The sequence below is a fragment of the Betta splendens genome, chromosome 5, assembly GCF_900634795.4.
Source record: "Betta splendens chromosome 5, fBetSpl5.4, whole genome shotgun sequence".
Taxonomy (NCBI): Eukaryota; Metazoa; Chordata; class Actinopteri; order Anabantiformes; family Osphronemidae; genus Betta; species Betta splendens.
In genome coordinates this window covers 2,435,972-2,452,861 of record NC_040885.2, presented here as the reverse complement: position 1 = coordinate 2,452,861, position 16,890 = coordinate 2,435,972, and the positions used below count along the sequence as shown (strand labels likewise).

Below are 16,890 nucleotides of genomic sequence, written 5' to 3'. Positions count from 1 at the left end.
ATGGGGGGGGGGGCTTCTCCTCTGCTTTCAATCCCACATGATCTCACTCGTCCTGGAGAGTATATCAGGCAAAAGCAGCATGATCATTAAATGCCCATGCTGCAAATCTTTTTAATTATTCTCTCTCCTCTCCAGCCTTTTAATGAGAGCAGTATTCACAGATAATGCAGGTAATTGGACAATGGGATTCACTCATTCAATTATTGACCACTGTATGAGCTTAAGAGTTGATGGCTAATTCTCACTTTTTTGGGGCTCAGGCTTCAGTATCCTGATAAAAAAAGCAAAGACTGTTACTTCTGGTGGATTGTATGTCGTCTAAATACATTTTCTGGGGTGCTTCCAAAAAGCAAATTAAGTTATAACTCATTTGAACCATGAAAGGCTTGGATCTAAATATTTTGTGGCAGACCTCTACTACTAAGTAACCTCTGGCATGTGATTCTGGCCTTTTCACTTTCCACAATGTTCATTGCAGGACGTGGATGTTGAGTCATTGTTGTATGAAAGCTATTGAAAACTGAGATGAGCACTGACTCGTTTCAATGGTCTGCATTCAAGGTGACCCCTGGATATTAAATGTTAAAGGTGGTAATCTTCTAATCTAAAGAAATAGTTCAACATCCTATAATACCAAAACCAAAGAGTTTATGAGTAACAGCATGATGGTTAGCTTAGCTGTAGCGACAGAGTAAAACAAGTACTTTGGCTCCATCCCAAGGTAAAAAAAATATCCACAAATATTGTATACCTATTTATATAGACATATATATATATATGTATATATACATATATAGGTATATACGTATTTGTTTTGTCTGTATAGACATATACATAGTAATAAGCTATTGCCAAGCTAACTTTTGATTATATTTCCCATATATTTTAACTAAATTTACATCCCATAAAATGAAGGAAGTTTCTTTAGATAAAGTCAGTAGATAAATAGTAAATACGGAGCAAATCCAATGAAGAAAGCTGTTGCTTTCTTGCTTTTGTTTTTAAGTCTCAGTAAGAAAACAACTATGTGTAGTGGTAAGAAAAAAACTGATTTGTTTCTTTGGGAAGAAATCAGCCAGGATATTCTGGGTGGGCAGTGGAGTTAACTCTTCTTTCATGCATCAGCTCAGATCTTCACTAACTTCTTCAAATGGGTATTTATGGTTCATCCAAGCTGACACAAGATGGAAAGTAGCAGAGTAAACACTAGTTCCTGGCTCAAAAAAATGGAGCCCAGTTTAATGCTCAATTGAAAAAAAAAAGCCAGTCTCCGGATAAAGGACTCCTCTAGTTTCAGTGAATTTCAAACCTGAAGGCAAAATCTACAAACCACAGCGAAAACCCCAGAGAGCGGGAGAATTCCCCCACTGATCATCCAATTTGGCTGATACTGTAGCAGTGTGTGTGGAAAAAGTGAAAACGGGGAGAAGGGGGGAGAGAGAAAGCCTCGCAGGACTCCTCCATCACCCGGCTTCTTCTTTCCAGGCGGCCCACATTGATGCAGCACATTAATCACCAGCAGACAAACAGCATGTTGTGTCTGTTGGTAATTGTGACTCTCAACCATACTTAGCCTATAGCTACTTTCAACATGAGCTGATAAACCACTCTATTACTGCAGCACAATGTAGGACACGTTCCGTCAATGGCAGGTTGAGAGCAAAGAGCTTCCTGCAGCAGTATCACAAAAGGCAGTTTATCTGCAGCCGTAATGAAATAACGCATGTTCGACCGAGGAGGAGCTCCCGTGTTTTCTCTGCAGCTTTGCTCTACTACAAGGAACATATTTTCACACAGGGAGAAGGGGCTTTCAGGCCCAGCGCTCGTCTTAACAGCCGAAGCCCCCCCCAAAATTCACACCTCCAGGTAGAGTCATTATCATAATTGTTACCAAATACTGCAACTCCCAAGTTTTAATTGCCATACCATTAATTTCCAATCTGAACGACTCCCTTGCACAGACAATTTCATTTCCAAATTGGCATTCCCACTCAAATGATTTCATATAAACACACTGATAAAAAAATAATAATATCTCAAGGGCTAAAAAGCAGGAACGTGGGGGATTTTTTGTGGTTTAGAGGCAGGCAAACTGTATCAAGAACCAGTCACAAGTGCTGCATCGCCCCCTTCCACGGCTTTAAAACAAATAACGCCCTTCAAGTGACGCGTTATCATTGTCTGCGCGCTGCAAATAAACCGCGACTCGCCTCATTTCTTTTCAAGATAAAGGACCAGTCGTTTGGGCCTAATGGTCAGGGCTAGCAAAATGAAATAATAAACTATTCATTAAATCAAGAGCACAAGTGGTAAGTTTTCTAATAAAAGATTCTGAAAGTTTAATTAATAGCAGTCGTTAGCGCTCGTTTAAAACTTATCGATTTAAACATAACAATATGTTAAAATAATGTATCCTGCAACAGTCACCGCCGTCTCTCGGCGCGGCCCCGGCTCGCACTGCATTGTAATCAACAGATTGTTAGACATGCATTTTCTGGGGCACTGACAAAAGCCTGATGTATGGGGTCGGAGGGAGGCTTCGTAATCCATCCATCGCCGCAATTTATTATCTTATTTTAATTGTATACACAAACATTGAGGTGATTTAGGTGACACGATGGAAAGATGAAATCCGTTTATATTAAAAGGGTTGCTCACCCCTGGAGCCCACTGCCAGCAACTCCTCTCGATGACTGCTTTTAACAACACGGTTATTGTTTTATTGATCAGGGTTTTACTGCAGATTTGACACCCATGTTATGTGTTAATCGAACCGCATATAATTTTTTGACACATATTTTACGAGATTATGACTGCAATTAATTTAATAACTATTATTTTTGGGCCGATTTCGGCCTTAATGAGGTTTGTGGGGAAGTGCTCCATTCGTCTTGGCCGCGTTGTCACTCATGCACTCTCAGGCGGGGTGGCGTCGCGCGTGACCCTAATGGAAGCCGCAGAAATGGCCAGTGGAGCCGGCGTCCGCACTCCTGGGCCCATCGCTGAGCCACCTCCTTTTGTTCTCGGAAGTGATATCACTATTAAGGAAGCCATTCATGCCCATATAATTCCCCCTTTCTACACTTAAATGCTCCGAGCTTATGGGAAAATTATACAACTGAGCCTTTGCTCAAAAGTGCTTCGATGATGTGTCATTTTTCAGGCAGTGTGCATTTAACCTGGGAAGAAGAATAAAAAAGAAGACGCTTTATTTCCACAGTGTAAAGAAGGATTAATCGCTTTGCTTAAAACACAAATTATGCAACGTTGGCTTTGCACTCGGTAAATCAGAAAAACACAGATGTCCGCTGACGGTAGCTGCAGTTAAAGCAGCAACATGACAACGTGTCACGCTGAGATAAAGATAACACATCTACACAGGCAGACACTGAGCGGGGCCACTGTTGGTCAATAGCCTCCATCTGTGTCTCATCTCCTCTCTGTGAAGTGCACATCTGCTGAACATGGCACGATTTATCTATCAGAAGAATTATTAATTAATAGTTAATTTCATCCTGGATAATTGAGAACAGATCTGGAACACCATTAGCTGTGATAATAAAGAGAGCGATACCTCCCGCCCACCTGAGCACACGGGAAAAGCCTCTGCTCCAAATCTTTGTGGCCCTGTCAGCAAATGTATTCTTTTGCACTGAGCAGTAGTTAACAACTTATAGGTTTGTCAAACCAATTTCATTCTTTTTAAATCTTCATAGCAATTATCTTTTTGCATAATCAGTTTCAAGACCTTGGGGGTCTACTGGGTCTTGTAACATCTTTAAAATAATTGTTCAGATAGTAATTTGAAGTTTTGTGGAAATTGCTTAATAATCAGATCCCAAAGTCAATATTTGGCCGAGGAACTAAGTTGTAGATGGGAAAGACTTCATGGGGCTCCATGAAAGAGAAGCAGCTAAAAATAAAATTACATCAAAAGTTGGAACCGACTCAATATGAAAAGCACACATGGGGCGTGTGTGTGTGTGTGTGTGTGTGTGTGTGTGTGTGTGTGTGTGTGTGTGTGTGTGTGTGTGTGTGTGTGTGTGTGTGTGTGTGTGTGTGTGTCCAGTGAATATTCCAGTGCCAGTGTGTGTGTGTGAGCTCATGGAACAGCACATGAAGCGTGGACACGTCCTGTAGGTGCACAGGATGAATTGTGCAGATGAAGCAGAACCATTTGAGCTGATATTAATTTTCTCTTTTAACGCACCATCAAGAGAAACACGATTTGAGAAAGATATCAGCAGGAATAAAGCTGTATTATCATGAAATATTAACAGCTGTTGTGGTCCTAACACAGCAGCTCTACGCTTTGAGCATTTGAAACATATCCAACTCAAAGGGTTTTTTTTAATGTTTGTCCCAATTACCCTTGTAATGAGATGTATCTGAGTTTGCAGTAATGACAGTAATGAGAAAAGATAAGATGAAAGGACGGTGTGTAAAAACAGAGCAGGCATTTCAATGACTCGTCAGACAGAAGTCTCCGTGTGATGTGCGTCGGGAAGCCCTGAACCCCCCCCCCCCCAAAAAAAAAACAAGGACAAACACAATAATACATAACGCACAGGTTTAACATGGTGCCCCCCCTTGACTCCTAAAGTATATATGAATCACCGGCCTTATTATCACTCTGACACAGCGCAGCTTTGCTTTATGAACACTACTTAAGGAGCATCTCATAATGTGCACCGACTAAACCCAATCATAATCCGTCTTGCCCAATAACAACAAGACAATGCTTCAGAGGCAAACGTCTGATGTCATATCATCATTACACTAATAGCAAAATCCCAAGGTACTCTTAGCCCCGATCAGTCATCTTAAACTGCCTATTGGTGAGAAAGCATCAATGATCAATTCAAGCATTTAGCCCGTGGAGCAGCGCTTGAGTCAGCGCCAACATTGATTATCCCAAGGAGCAAATTGGCTCATAATAATAGGTATTTCTCACGACGCGCCGCAAAATTTGCAGAGATTGTTCAATTTATATAACTGTTATTCAACTGGAAAGCTTTATTAAATTTCAATACAAATATAAAGCTCTGGGTTATTATTTATTCATGACAGCTTCTTTACTGCTTTCCTTCTACTTCTCTTGTGATCAACTGTGAAGTATCTATTTCTTAAAATTTAGAGAAGTAACTATAATAAACATATTGTTCACTGTTGTTGCAGTCACATCAGTACTTCTGCATTGCTTTTGCAAGGTGTTATTGTATTTATACACGATTGCATAGTCAAGCTACTTTTTACATATACAGTGTGTTGTTAACACTTTATAAGGAAGACTATTCCGATAACATTCTGAGCGGCTTTACCATTGTTTGATCATTGCTGATTTCCAGTGGGACACAATAAAACCTCAGACATTACCGAACCCCACCATATGCAAATTAAATACAGAATATTGACTGGTAAAATGAAATAAACTGCCTGAAACCAGTATAGAAGCTCTGAAATCAGAGCAACACAGTCTAAATGTTAATAGAAAAAAATCTATTTAGCCTTTTAGTGGGTTGAATAACTTCAAGGCTTTTTACGAACACCCCATGGATCATCACGCGGTCCCAGGTGGGACTATTGCCTCAGGAAACACTCACTTCCTCCACAGTGGAGAGAATCCCCAGTTGGTTTAAGTCATATACTGTTAGACGCCAAAGAATCCAATTTACCCTATTCCCATACTTCTTTGATTTCCTTTGCTTTGTAAGGTCATTTATCTGCAATCTTAATTTGGAAACTGTGATTTCTTCCCTCTGTGACACGCAGCGGGGGTCTTCCCTCCTCCCCTCCTGCGCGGTTGTCACAAAGGTAGGCAGGTGTCCTTAAAGATGGGGAAACAATTGAATATTACAGACGTGTTCAATTAGAACGAAACAATTTCGAAAATGAATGATTTTGCTCTTAATGGGTTGAGCAGAAACACTCCCCAGAGCACGAAAGGTGAGCTCTGCTAAAGATACAGCACTTTAAGTGGATCAGAACAAAATGCCGTGGTAGTTAATGGAAACCAGGAATAACTATAAAAAGTGGACTTATAAGCAGCTCTCCCAGTGTTTTTGAGTAATCCCAGAGTGGTCAGTCAGGGAGGGACTGTTTGACTCCAGGTTTCATCACTTCTCAACTTTCTCAGATGTGATCTTTTCAGGATTATCAACAAATCCTGTCAGGAGTTTGCCCCTTAAGTCAAAGATTCCTCTCTCCTCTGCATCAAGCAACTCAATAGGAGTTTGCTTACATGTAGCACACAAACACTACAAAGGTTGGCAGCTGTAGACATTTTGCCCACGTTTAGAAGAAGATCCAAGATGCTGTCCTCAGCTGAAAGTAAATGGTCCAAATTCTTAAGAACAGCCCACAAACCAGCACAGCACAGTCCGTCCATAGTAGAGATGTCTGGTGTGATTAGATTTGTTTGTTTATCATTTACTACTGAGTTCTTTGGCCACATGTATATTTAAAGTAGTAAAGGTGGTGGAAGGTCAGTCCCAAGAACGCTTGTTGTTGGTGGTGTTTGAATCTGGCTTTAGGAGTCTCTCACTGCTACTGGATCTACAGTAGTGCATCCCATCAAATGGGGGAGGAGTACTTCAGAATTATTCATCATAACCTTAAACCGTCATCTAGACAGTTGGACCTTTGGGAAACTACCAGTAGTGAAGGAAAATGGCCCCCAAACAAAGGAATGTGAGTCAGCCCGACCTTTCCCCAGCCCGACCTTACAGAAAAACGTAAATACGGACAGTTGTAGCAGTTATGGATTAAGAATGCATATGTTCTGAGGCCATTATCATGTAGTATTAGTGCAAACAAAGCACACACTGTCTCCTCATGTATTAATAATGATACTGACATCTGCCTGTAAAAGTGAATCCAGTCCACCAGGTTAACTACATGAAACAAAGGAGAATGAATATGACATCAAGTGTCACTTTCCCTTTGTCTCTGGCCTCAAGGTGACAAAGAGTTTGCTTTCATCACCAGAGCAGTGACATTTATTCTCCATGGAACTCATTAAGGGCCGAAGGAGACCTCTGCACTGGCAGCATGTTCAACAAACTGAGACATTTTACTAAAATCAGGAAGAGAAAAAAAAAATCGAGCCACCGTTCAGCTCAGTGAACCACCTGCCAGGGTCACACACAAACATGGCGCAAATGTTAAGTTGTCCTTCCAAGGTGATCCGGACTAAAAGGACGAGTGTCTCAGTTTGACTTTAACGTGACTGTCTCATACTTTAGTGCTAATTGAATTGCTGTATATGAATCCGTCTTTGCAGCATGCAATTTAAAATTATGACTGTTAATCAATACTGTATAGTGTCAAATATACTCCTGTCAGAGTTTAGTACAGTTTACCATCTGATTGCAAAGTGAATTGAAGTTAAAATGCACAAATACTATTGTACACAAATAAAGTCAGTTGTCTCTGTGGTTCACATTCTGACCTTTGCTGCAGCCAAACACCAAATAAATACATGAATAATATAAAAGGTTGTTAGGTTAGGTAAGTATGTTGTTTCTTTGTCTGATTAGAACCATGTTACCATTGGGTAACACTTACGGTCTCAGCCAAATTAACCACGTACTGTACTATACGTACCGCAACCTGCTGAACGCCAGTGAAGCAAAACCCGCTGAATCGGCGCAAGACGCACAGCACAGCACAAACAGCGGAACAGAGCGATAACGTGATTATGTTACAAACAAAAGCTCATGGTGACAACACAGAAAAACAACTGAGGTTGAATTTAACGACCACGAGCCTCGAGTGGAAGTTTGTATTTACAGCGAGTGGTAGCCGAGCAGACAAATACTCTCACATCTTAATGTTTCAATTAGCCTGGCTCTTGTTCTCTAAACATATGCAAACACAGTGGGGCGTCTATTAAAATGCAGCTCTGGTGTTGAGCCTAATTAGAGTAAATTGGTCGGCGTGTATTCGCAGATATTTGAATGCAGCTTGCTCGCCAGCAAACAAACCGGCATCTCTCCGCCTCACACATATGTTCAACAGATACTCATCCCTGAGAGTGACTAAGATGCTGTATGTGTAAATACAGCGTGTTCACATGTATGTGCTGCATACACAGTCTCTTTATGATGTATCTGTGGTTTAAAGCGGCGTTTCCTTTTAATATGTGAATTTGCCTTTGCCTTCATTAGCACTTCAAGACGCTAAATAACTCAGACTAATAAAATGCTGCTGACCTTGTGCTGGTGCTGTTGTGATAGAAGTGGATCTCCAGTGGGTTTTTTTTTTGCCAACGTCAATGGAACAGTGGAGAGGCTTGCAGTACAGTAGGCAGGAGGCCAAATGGACTGTGTGCAATGCAAAGGATAATCTGGTCTCCGCTTGCTAAAGTGCAGCCAGGACCACAAGACGCGCGCGCTGCAGCCGACGACGTGAGATCCTCGTCCTGGGAACTGGCGAGCGCACCAAGACGCCGAGCGCCTGCTCGACACTAACTCACAGTGGCCTCAGTTTTGCGCAGCCTCATATTTTCGACTTGATGTAATCAGGTTTGTCATACTAAGTGCATTTTTTATTTGTGATGCAATGGACCAGATGGCAGATGAAATTGCCCTGAGAGCCGACGTGAAAGACAAAGAGAGAATTAACAGTGCTGAGGAGAGCTCTGCGTGGGTGACGGGAGGTGAGTTGACATTACTCAGGTCCTCGGAAAAAGATCTGCACTCGTACTGACTCATTGTGCTTCTTGTAAATGTGTGTTATCATAATGTACAGTCGTCGGTGTCTTGCTTCCTGTTCTTGGAGCTAAAGTCAATTCATTAGAACTACAGTTACAGTACTACGATCATACTGCCCTTCGATGTTACTTACATTGATGCTTTTATTGTGTAAATGCTCTCTATGGTTCTGATGTGCAGCATATTCAGGTTTGCATTTTGATTTGAAACACAAAAGAAAATTATGGTCAGATCCATCGCTCAGTGCAACTCTGGTGTCTAATAAGTAAAAACAGTGAAACAGCGCAACAAAACCTGAAAAATGCATAGTATGCCTGCAGGCCTTATTTCTCCATCAGCTAATGGTCATGGGCACGGACCAGCTGCTCTTCCTACTTAATTCATTAGATAACCCAGGAGCATCACGCTGCTTCTCAGCTCAAACATACACATTGATTTTGAGCTTGGTTTCAAGTTGTTACGGCCTTGTTCTTAGTACACAGAATACTCCAATAACAAAAAGGTTAGCGTCCGGCTGACAAGAGGTGATAACGCAGAAGATGTGAACCTTATAACTTTATAATATCGCGAGCAACATCCATTTGTACCACTCTGTCAACAGTTAAAGCAAAACAAATACACGTTTATTGGCCTTTCAAGAATGTGTCCGGAATCTGAATAAATGATTATGTGTTAAATGTTAACTTAAACAGAGAAAGGGATGGTGAATGATTCGTTTTAAATGGGTGGTGAAAAAGTACATTTATTAACCTCTATCTAAATCAAATGTTAACAAACAGATCTACTCCTGCAGTCTGGAAAGTTCAAGGCCTCATTCTAAATCGTGGTTTTCTGGAAATGTCATTTTTCATGGGGTCAGTTCGGTCACTTATCACAAGCAATGGAAATAACACTAGTGACTTTGGCAGGAGGTGACATTTGCACATCACAAAGCTCTGCTGATCAGTTTTTCTCTTCAAAAGACAGTCAATGTATTTTCAGACAAACAAGAGTCTCACTTATTAATTATAGTTTATTCAGAGCTACCTATTAGCATTTGATAGACACAGCTACTGAGACCTGATACTGTAGTGATAATATCTTTATTCCAGGTGTTAAAGTCTGTGTATGCTGTTGAGTGGCAGATTGGCTCCTATCAAAGGGATCAGTGCTTCACAGAACAACCTTTTGCTGATTCTGACATGATTCTGGCAGCGGTTCTCAAGCGTCTTAGCCAATTCTTCACAGACTATGGCTTCTAGTAATATTCTTCTATGAGACTGATCAGGTTCCTGTGACAGCCAGCGTTCTGCAGACAGGTCCTGTTGGGGTACGGTGTGGTTTGCACTGTCAGACAGGGTAAAGCAGCCCCAGAGCACCACACAACCACCACCATGCTTCACAGGAGGCAGCCTGTACTTTTGGCACATGATTTGGTATTTTTCTGAAAGTAAAGACAGAAAAGCTTTTCATTTCAAATTACTTCATCAAATGATCCATCTGTGCCTCATACTTTATAAATATGCGAATACCCTTGTATCATATGCCTGCTGTTATAACCTGTAGTGATGCTAGGCACTTTTTAAGTGCTACAGTACCTAATATACACCCATGGCAAAATCAAGATATATATATATATATATATATATATATATATATATATATATATATATATATATATATATATATATATATATATATATATATATATATATATAATACGATAATACATGTACAGTACAATAACCTTTCTGACAACTTCAATTAAAAATTTTTAACCTGTAAAAGTCATAAGTATTGAATTGAGGCTGACAGTTATGTACAGGTGTACTTAATAAAATTAAAGTAAGTGTAAACAGTGGTACAGTATAGTAAGAAAAGTGTTCCACATGTGTAACACTGTAGTTGTTCTTGTAAAGATACATTAGGATAAAGGGATTGTAATTATGTTTAACCACTTACCAACGTATTTTCTGTCGTAAACTACTGGGCTGTCTTATGTTAAGCCCCTATCACACCAACTGGGGCTGTAACGGTGGTGTTTGATCCCAGGGAGCCTCTCTGTGAGGAGTTTACATGTTCTCTGCATGTTGTCATGGGTTTTCATTATTACTGAACATGAGTGAGTGAGTGAGTGAGTGAGTGAGTGAGTGAGTGAGTGAGTGAGTGAGTGAGTGAGTGAGTGAGTGAGTGAGTGAGTGAGGTGTACCTGATAAAGTGACCAGAGAGTGTAAACTGTCTTATTTGAAACAAATGGCCAATTGTGGTCAATCTCTGCCGCTGTTACAAATGTGCTCTATCAAATACAGTCTGTTTTAATGTTGTGTTTGGTTGATAAGCATTTTTCCACATTGTATGATACAATGTGAATACTATTTTATTCTATTCTATTTTATATTCTAATCTTTGATTGAAACAAATCTACAAACTGAATGGCTTGCGTGTCCATCTTTATTTAAAGACTTGTGCCTTTGCTTTGGTTTAAACACTGACGTACTTTGCCCACTGTACCTACTGTTAACAGATGTTTCTTCAGAAAGGATGCAGACTGACACGCAAACTAAGACCGAGGCCAGTAAAGACTCAGCCACTCAGCGGTCCAGAGAGTGCAGCCTGTCCTCCTCCCCTCTGTTCTCTCTAAAAATGTACCTACAGAGATCATCCTCCACAGACTCGTCCATCGGAGCCTCTCTGTCTTCATCCCAGCAAACCAGCACAGGTTAGTGCAGCACCATATCACCGGCACCACCAGAACCAGTCTGACTTCCACACACGGACTTAAACTCAACCCCTCTTTTGCAAAACTGACATAAAATGAACACATTAAAAAAAACCTAATGGTTAATATTCAGAACGATAATGCCTCACACAGAATAAAGAATTTGACAAATTGCGAGCTTTACGCCTCACTACGCTGTAAGAATGCTTAAGCACAGTTCATATAATCAATTATGAAAATATGTGAATAATTAAAAAACTGAAACAGCAGCAAAAAGGAGAACGACTAATGCACAAAAACGGCCACCAAAGCAGATGTGTTGCTGTGAATGTGATAACAGCACAGACTGTTTATGTTCTTATGCTGCAAATTTAAAGTTAATTGTTTAATATTTAAAGAAATGTTCAGAGTTTTAAATATACCCTGTATAAAAAGTTCCTTTTTTGTGCAGGATTTTGTGAGGATTTGCAGATATCTTGTACAAACGATCTGGTCGTTTCCATTCATTGCTCTGCAGCCCACTGTTATCAAACAGGCACCAGTCAATGGTCAGTTTATTTCCCACTGACACAGAATCCACTGTAAGTACAGTAGCCGGGGCCTGTGCTGCATCGGATGCCTTCACTGACACGTTGCAGCTTGTGTCATAAAGGCTCTCCTACAGTGTTCGGTGAGTAACTGTCTGTTTATGGTCAGTGTCATCTGATGATCTCACGCTTCATAGCACCCGTGGGAGCAGCATTTGGCAACGGTTGCTGGGAAGACACATAGCATTGTTTTACAGCAATCACAATGCAAGTTGGAAAAGCATACAAGAGAGACTGCTAGTAATTGATTATGTCTCCAAACAGCTTTCTTGCCTGTCTCTCTGTGAGCGAGTGAGGCATGATTTCGTAAATTATGCATGTGTTAGGGCAGGAAAGGAAGCTTTTAAAATGTTATAAGATAGAAGTGAATAGCCACAGCTCTTATAGGAACACGAGTGATTTATGCCACATGATATGATTTAAACACAATTCATCACACGTTATTTCCAAGAGGTCAGAACTATGGGGTGTGGAAGGAATCCAGGCTCTTCTAAAGACAAATGACAATGTATAGTATATAAAATAAGTCGTGTTCTTGGTTGTGTGCTTCTCCCTCAGTTGACTGTGCAGGAATGGTCCTCAGCTGTCTCTTTTGCCGGTTCTACGATTTGATGTTCATGCTGCCGGACTCCTGTGGGAGATTCGCTAATCACTGCTGCCCCAACCGCAAACAAGTCGCCCCGACAGCGGAGTCCACCCCCAGCACCGACGAGGACTTCTGGACTGAAATGGACTGTGGTCTGTTCACCTCCTGTCATGACGCCAACGACTGCCTAGAGCTGGCTATGGAGGTTTCTGAATTATGCTACCACTAATAGCGGGTCCATGCTGTAGCAGTCATCAAGGGAACATTTATGGGAAAACCAAAAATGAGACTATTCCGTGTGATGTTGAATTCTGGGAGATGAACACAAATAAAGGCAAAGAAAACAAAGCTGTACAATGTGTAATGTGTCAAAATAAAAATGCTATTCATCCAAGCATGTGACTGTATTAATACACCATACAGCATGAACAACTATAGATCATTATTTACATTTTATCTTGACATAGCACATATGGAACAAGTAATGATAATGGCATTGACCTGCATGTGCAGCTAACTTGCTCCAGTCACTATTCAGGGACGTTTTTATGCTCTGAAGGAGGAAGTTGGGATGTTTGTGTCTGCGGTCGATTAATGACGTACAGTAAAAGCTTCCTGGTTTTGTTTTACCTTGTTGAGTATTCTGCTTTAACAGTGTCCCGTGTTTTATAGGACATACAGAAATATCAGAAAAAGTGTATTCATCACTTTTATTTATTTTTTTACTTATTATTATGGCAGCAAACTCTATTTTTAGTGTATGACTGCAATACAGGATGTCGCTTTTTATAATGTATTTCTGCTTTATTCTGCTTTACTTTTACTGTTAAATGTACAGTATGTCAAGTGCTGTGTTTATCATCCTGTACATAAGCAGCCGTATGAGTGAGTGGATGTACTGACAGCTTTGAATATGAAATGTACAGTATCATATCTCAGCAACGAGGCAGCAGTGTCACCACAAACAATACACTGGCCTTGAGCAGTGCAAATTCCATTGCTGTTCTGTTGTTGAACACACTGACACACCAACAAGCACTTCGGCTTCAACTTAATAGTCTTTCTGAAGTGTGGAAAAAAAATCTTGAAGCCTGTCCCCCTGTTGAGCGTGCCCATTTCAGTTCAAGTGCCACTGGAAGCGCAGGAGCTGCTGGATGTGGCATTTGTAGGACACTCGTCCTTGTCGTTCCCCTCGACCTCTGTTCTCAAAGACGCTTTTCTCAAGTGGTAGATCATTGTTTGGATCACTCGAGTCTCAAATGTGTCCTTGTCATATAATGGGAAATAGACACAAGAGTGCGGCTGCTGTGTCAGTGTGAGAACGGTACACAGGACAACATTGTTCTTAAGCATCATCTGTTTCCCAAAGAGGTCAGAGAGAGATCAGGTGCGTAAAACACAGTGCAACTGGATTACCAAACATTTGTTTTCTACTATTGCAAACTGTGTAAAGACCAACAGAGTCATTTCACTCTACGAACAAGGAGACTATTACAGGGCAATTCTCAGGAGAGCTGCTGTCTTATGCAGTTACTGCAGTCACCCACAGTGGTCACGGCCTCGCTGCGCTTTCAGCGTCACTGTTCTGACACAAAAATGGATCATTCTGGCTTTTCTCTGAATCACATTTGTCAGGATTAATGATGTTACTGCAAGAGATGGAGAAAGGTTAAACACGTGTGCATGCAAAAAGGAAAAATGATGAAGAACGCTGTGGCCACATCACAAGATTCATATAATAATAATAATGTCAATTTGTGTTGATTGTGATTTAAAACTGAGCAAAATTAACTTAAAAAGCTTAATTGTTGTATAGTAATGTTAACATACTGTACAGAGTCTAGAGCCTGTTAAAATGAGTGTCTCATACATTCAGACTGTATAATTAGTGCACTTCAATGCAGGAGCAGGTGTTGAAATCCTTTAATGATGTGGCCGGACTGGGGCACACGCTCAGTGAAGGACAGCACATTTATACTTATGTAAATCTGTCACGTTTGGTCAAAATGGCAATGGAATGTAGGTTTTTGAACCCAGGACCTGAGAGTGTGAAGTGACTAAACGGACACTTGACGACTGAGGCACACAGAGCGTGGTAAGTCAGAACGCAAAACTATCTGTCTGTCACACAAAACACAAAAACAGGGGACTTTCTATCTTTCTATCTTTCTATCTAACGCAACAAAAATGCACAAACTCTATCAAAACACACAAACAGAAAAGCACCTCCATACAAAGGTGCTAAATAAAATGATAACCAAACAGAGGACTAAGAGACGACACTGGCACCAGCAGGAGACAATAGCAGCATGGACAGGAAAAATAGTTTTAGAACAGACGAGCCAACGATAACTGATGGATGTAAACAGGTGAGTGCTCTTATGTCAGACAGAAAAGAAGACAAAACCAGGATGTGGGCGTGGAAATCGTTATGGGGGCGTGGCTAACGCCAGAAGAGGAGGAACTTAGGAATGTCAGAAACTGAAGAGAAACACAGGCAGGACTATGACAAAATCAAAGCTTAATACTGATACTTCTGACATTTAGGAAGTCATAGCTATTAATAATAATAGCTAGTGTTTTTTACTGATGAATAAATAGTAATATTATGGTGTAAAAAAATCTCAAAGCAAATAGTAATAAAAGTTCAATAACTTTTTTTTGTTGTTGTTGAGAACAAACTCAACAACAACTACAAACAGCTGTTATTTACACTGAGACTGATGTTTACAGTTTGTCTGATTAAGGCTTCAGTTTCCAGCACCAACAGTTCAATTGTTTTTATTTGTTTCCCATTGTTTTTACATAACCAGGTGGTAAACATGAACATCAGAGTAATGATGGGAGTGTTCTGTTACATATAACACGAATTACCGAACCGTGAGAAAAATAATATTTAATAAACATCTTGCATTCCCAGTATTTTCTAATAGACGCTGAACGTTGTTTGACAGGTACCATTGAAAACAGACTGGAGCAACAGCACAAACTAATAATCCAGGCCTCCATGTTCTATGACTCGGATGCTTTGATCAGTGTTGTTGAAAGTTGAACTTCAGTCACGCAGCAAAAACAAGGATTAGTCTGCAGGAAATCACCAGTAAACTCCAAAGGGATGTTTCAGCTCTGTTATTGTATGAAAGCCAGGCTGAAATAGATGTTAACCTCCTCATGGATATAATTGGAGTGCAACTGAAATGTATGGTTCATCCTGCAGGATTTAAATATTATTCATAAATTTACAAATGCACTTCTTGTTATCGTTCACATACATACTGGCAGCTTCCTGTTCTGTCCTGCCTGTGTGCCAGTTCACATTGTTGAGAGTTAGACTCAATGAAAACTGTAGTAATTGCACATGTATTTTTAAAATTTTCAAATTAATTATCTGACATGAATTGGGCTCTAAACTGTGACGTGTTTGACCTCTTAAAAGCTGGATCGGAGCTCAGCCTATGCAGAAAATAAATGCAGCCGCTGCACACGCTGTGCAAAATTGCACGTTGCGGGTTAGATCTACAGGGAGCGCTGCTTGTGACCAATTTTCTCATTACCTGGTGCAGCACAATTACAAAGCTGAGTGCTCAGGCTGATACTGCTCCATAAAACCCCTATTGGTGGTCCTTTGTGGTTTTTTGAACATAAAGCGCTCCTTCATAAACAGATGCCAGTTTTAAAGGGAAAACATCTGCACATCTTAAACTAGCTGGATTTCTCTCAAATTACCTGATGGCTCTGGGAGCAGCGCGGGCCTTCTAGTGTATTTTAATGGCGTCCAAATGGCCTGTCCTTTACTGGCCAGGTTCAAACGCCGCCCCATCGCGTCTGAGCAGATGTGGACGAGGTCAGGTGGCTCCGGCTGCTGCACCAACACATGCATGCGTCTTAATGGCTACTCAGAGAATAGCGTTAAGCCACTAGCTTGAACGCTGCTCCACTAGGTGCTATTTTAATTCAAAACACGTGTGTAAAAGCATAACACACACACACACACACACACACACACACACACACACACACACACACACACACACACACACACACACACACACACACACACACACACACACACGATACTAAAATGATTAAACGTGAAATGTGTTGCTGCTTGCGAAGCACTTCAAAACGCTGCGCGCGGCCCTGGTGTTGTGTTCAGTGACACAGGACTCGCATTAACACAGTGATCTAATCGCGGGCCGCTCGGCCGTGTTTACATGCAACTCTGCTCACTAATCGGATATGAGGTTTCTACAGAGTTCAGGCCCTGATCGCTTCATTAGCGCGAGGCTGCTCTTCCTCCAAAGC

At 40.9% G+C, this 16,890-nt stretch overlaps 1 protein-coding gene across 1 annotated transcript; it reads left to right on the top strand.

Moving 5' to 3' along the window:
* Positions 1 to 11,221: 11,221 nt before the first annotated feature.
* Positions 11,222 to 12,961, top strand: mdfic2 (MyoD family inhibitor domain containing 2). The gene is made up of 2 exons (XM_055509207.1): positions 11,222 to 11,412; positions 12,558 to 12,961. The coding sequence occupies exons 1-2, from the start codon at positions 11,235 to 11,237 to the stop codon at positions 12,812 to 12,814; spliced, it is 435 nt and encodes a 144-aa protein (XP_055365182.1). The 5' UTR covers positions 11,222 to 11,234; the 3' UTR covers positions 12,815 to 12,961.
* The last annotated feature ends 3,929 nt before the right edge of the window (positions 12,962 to 16,890 follow it).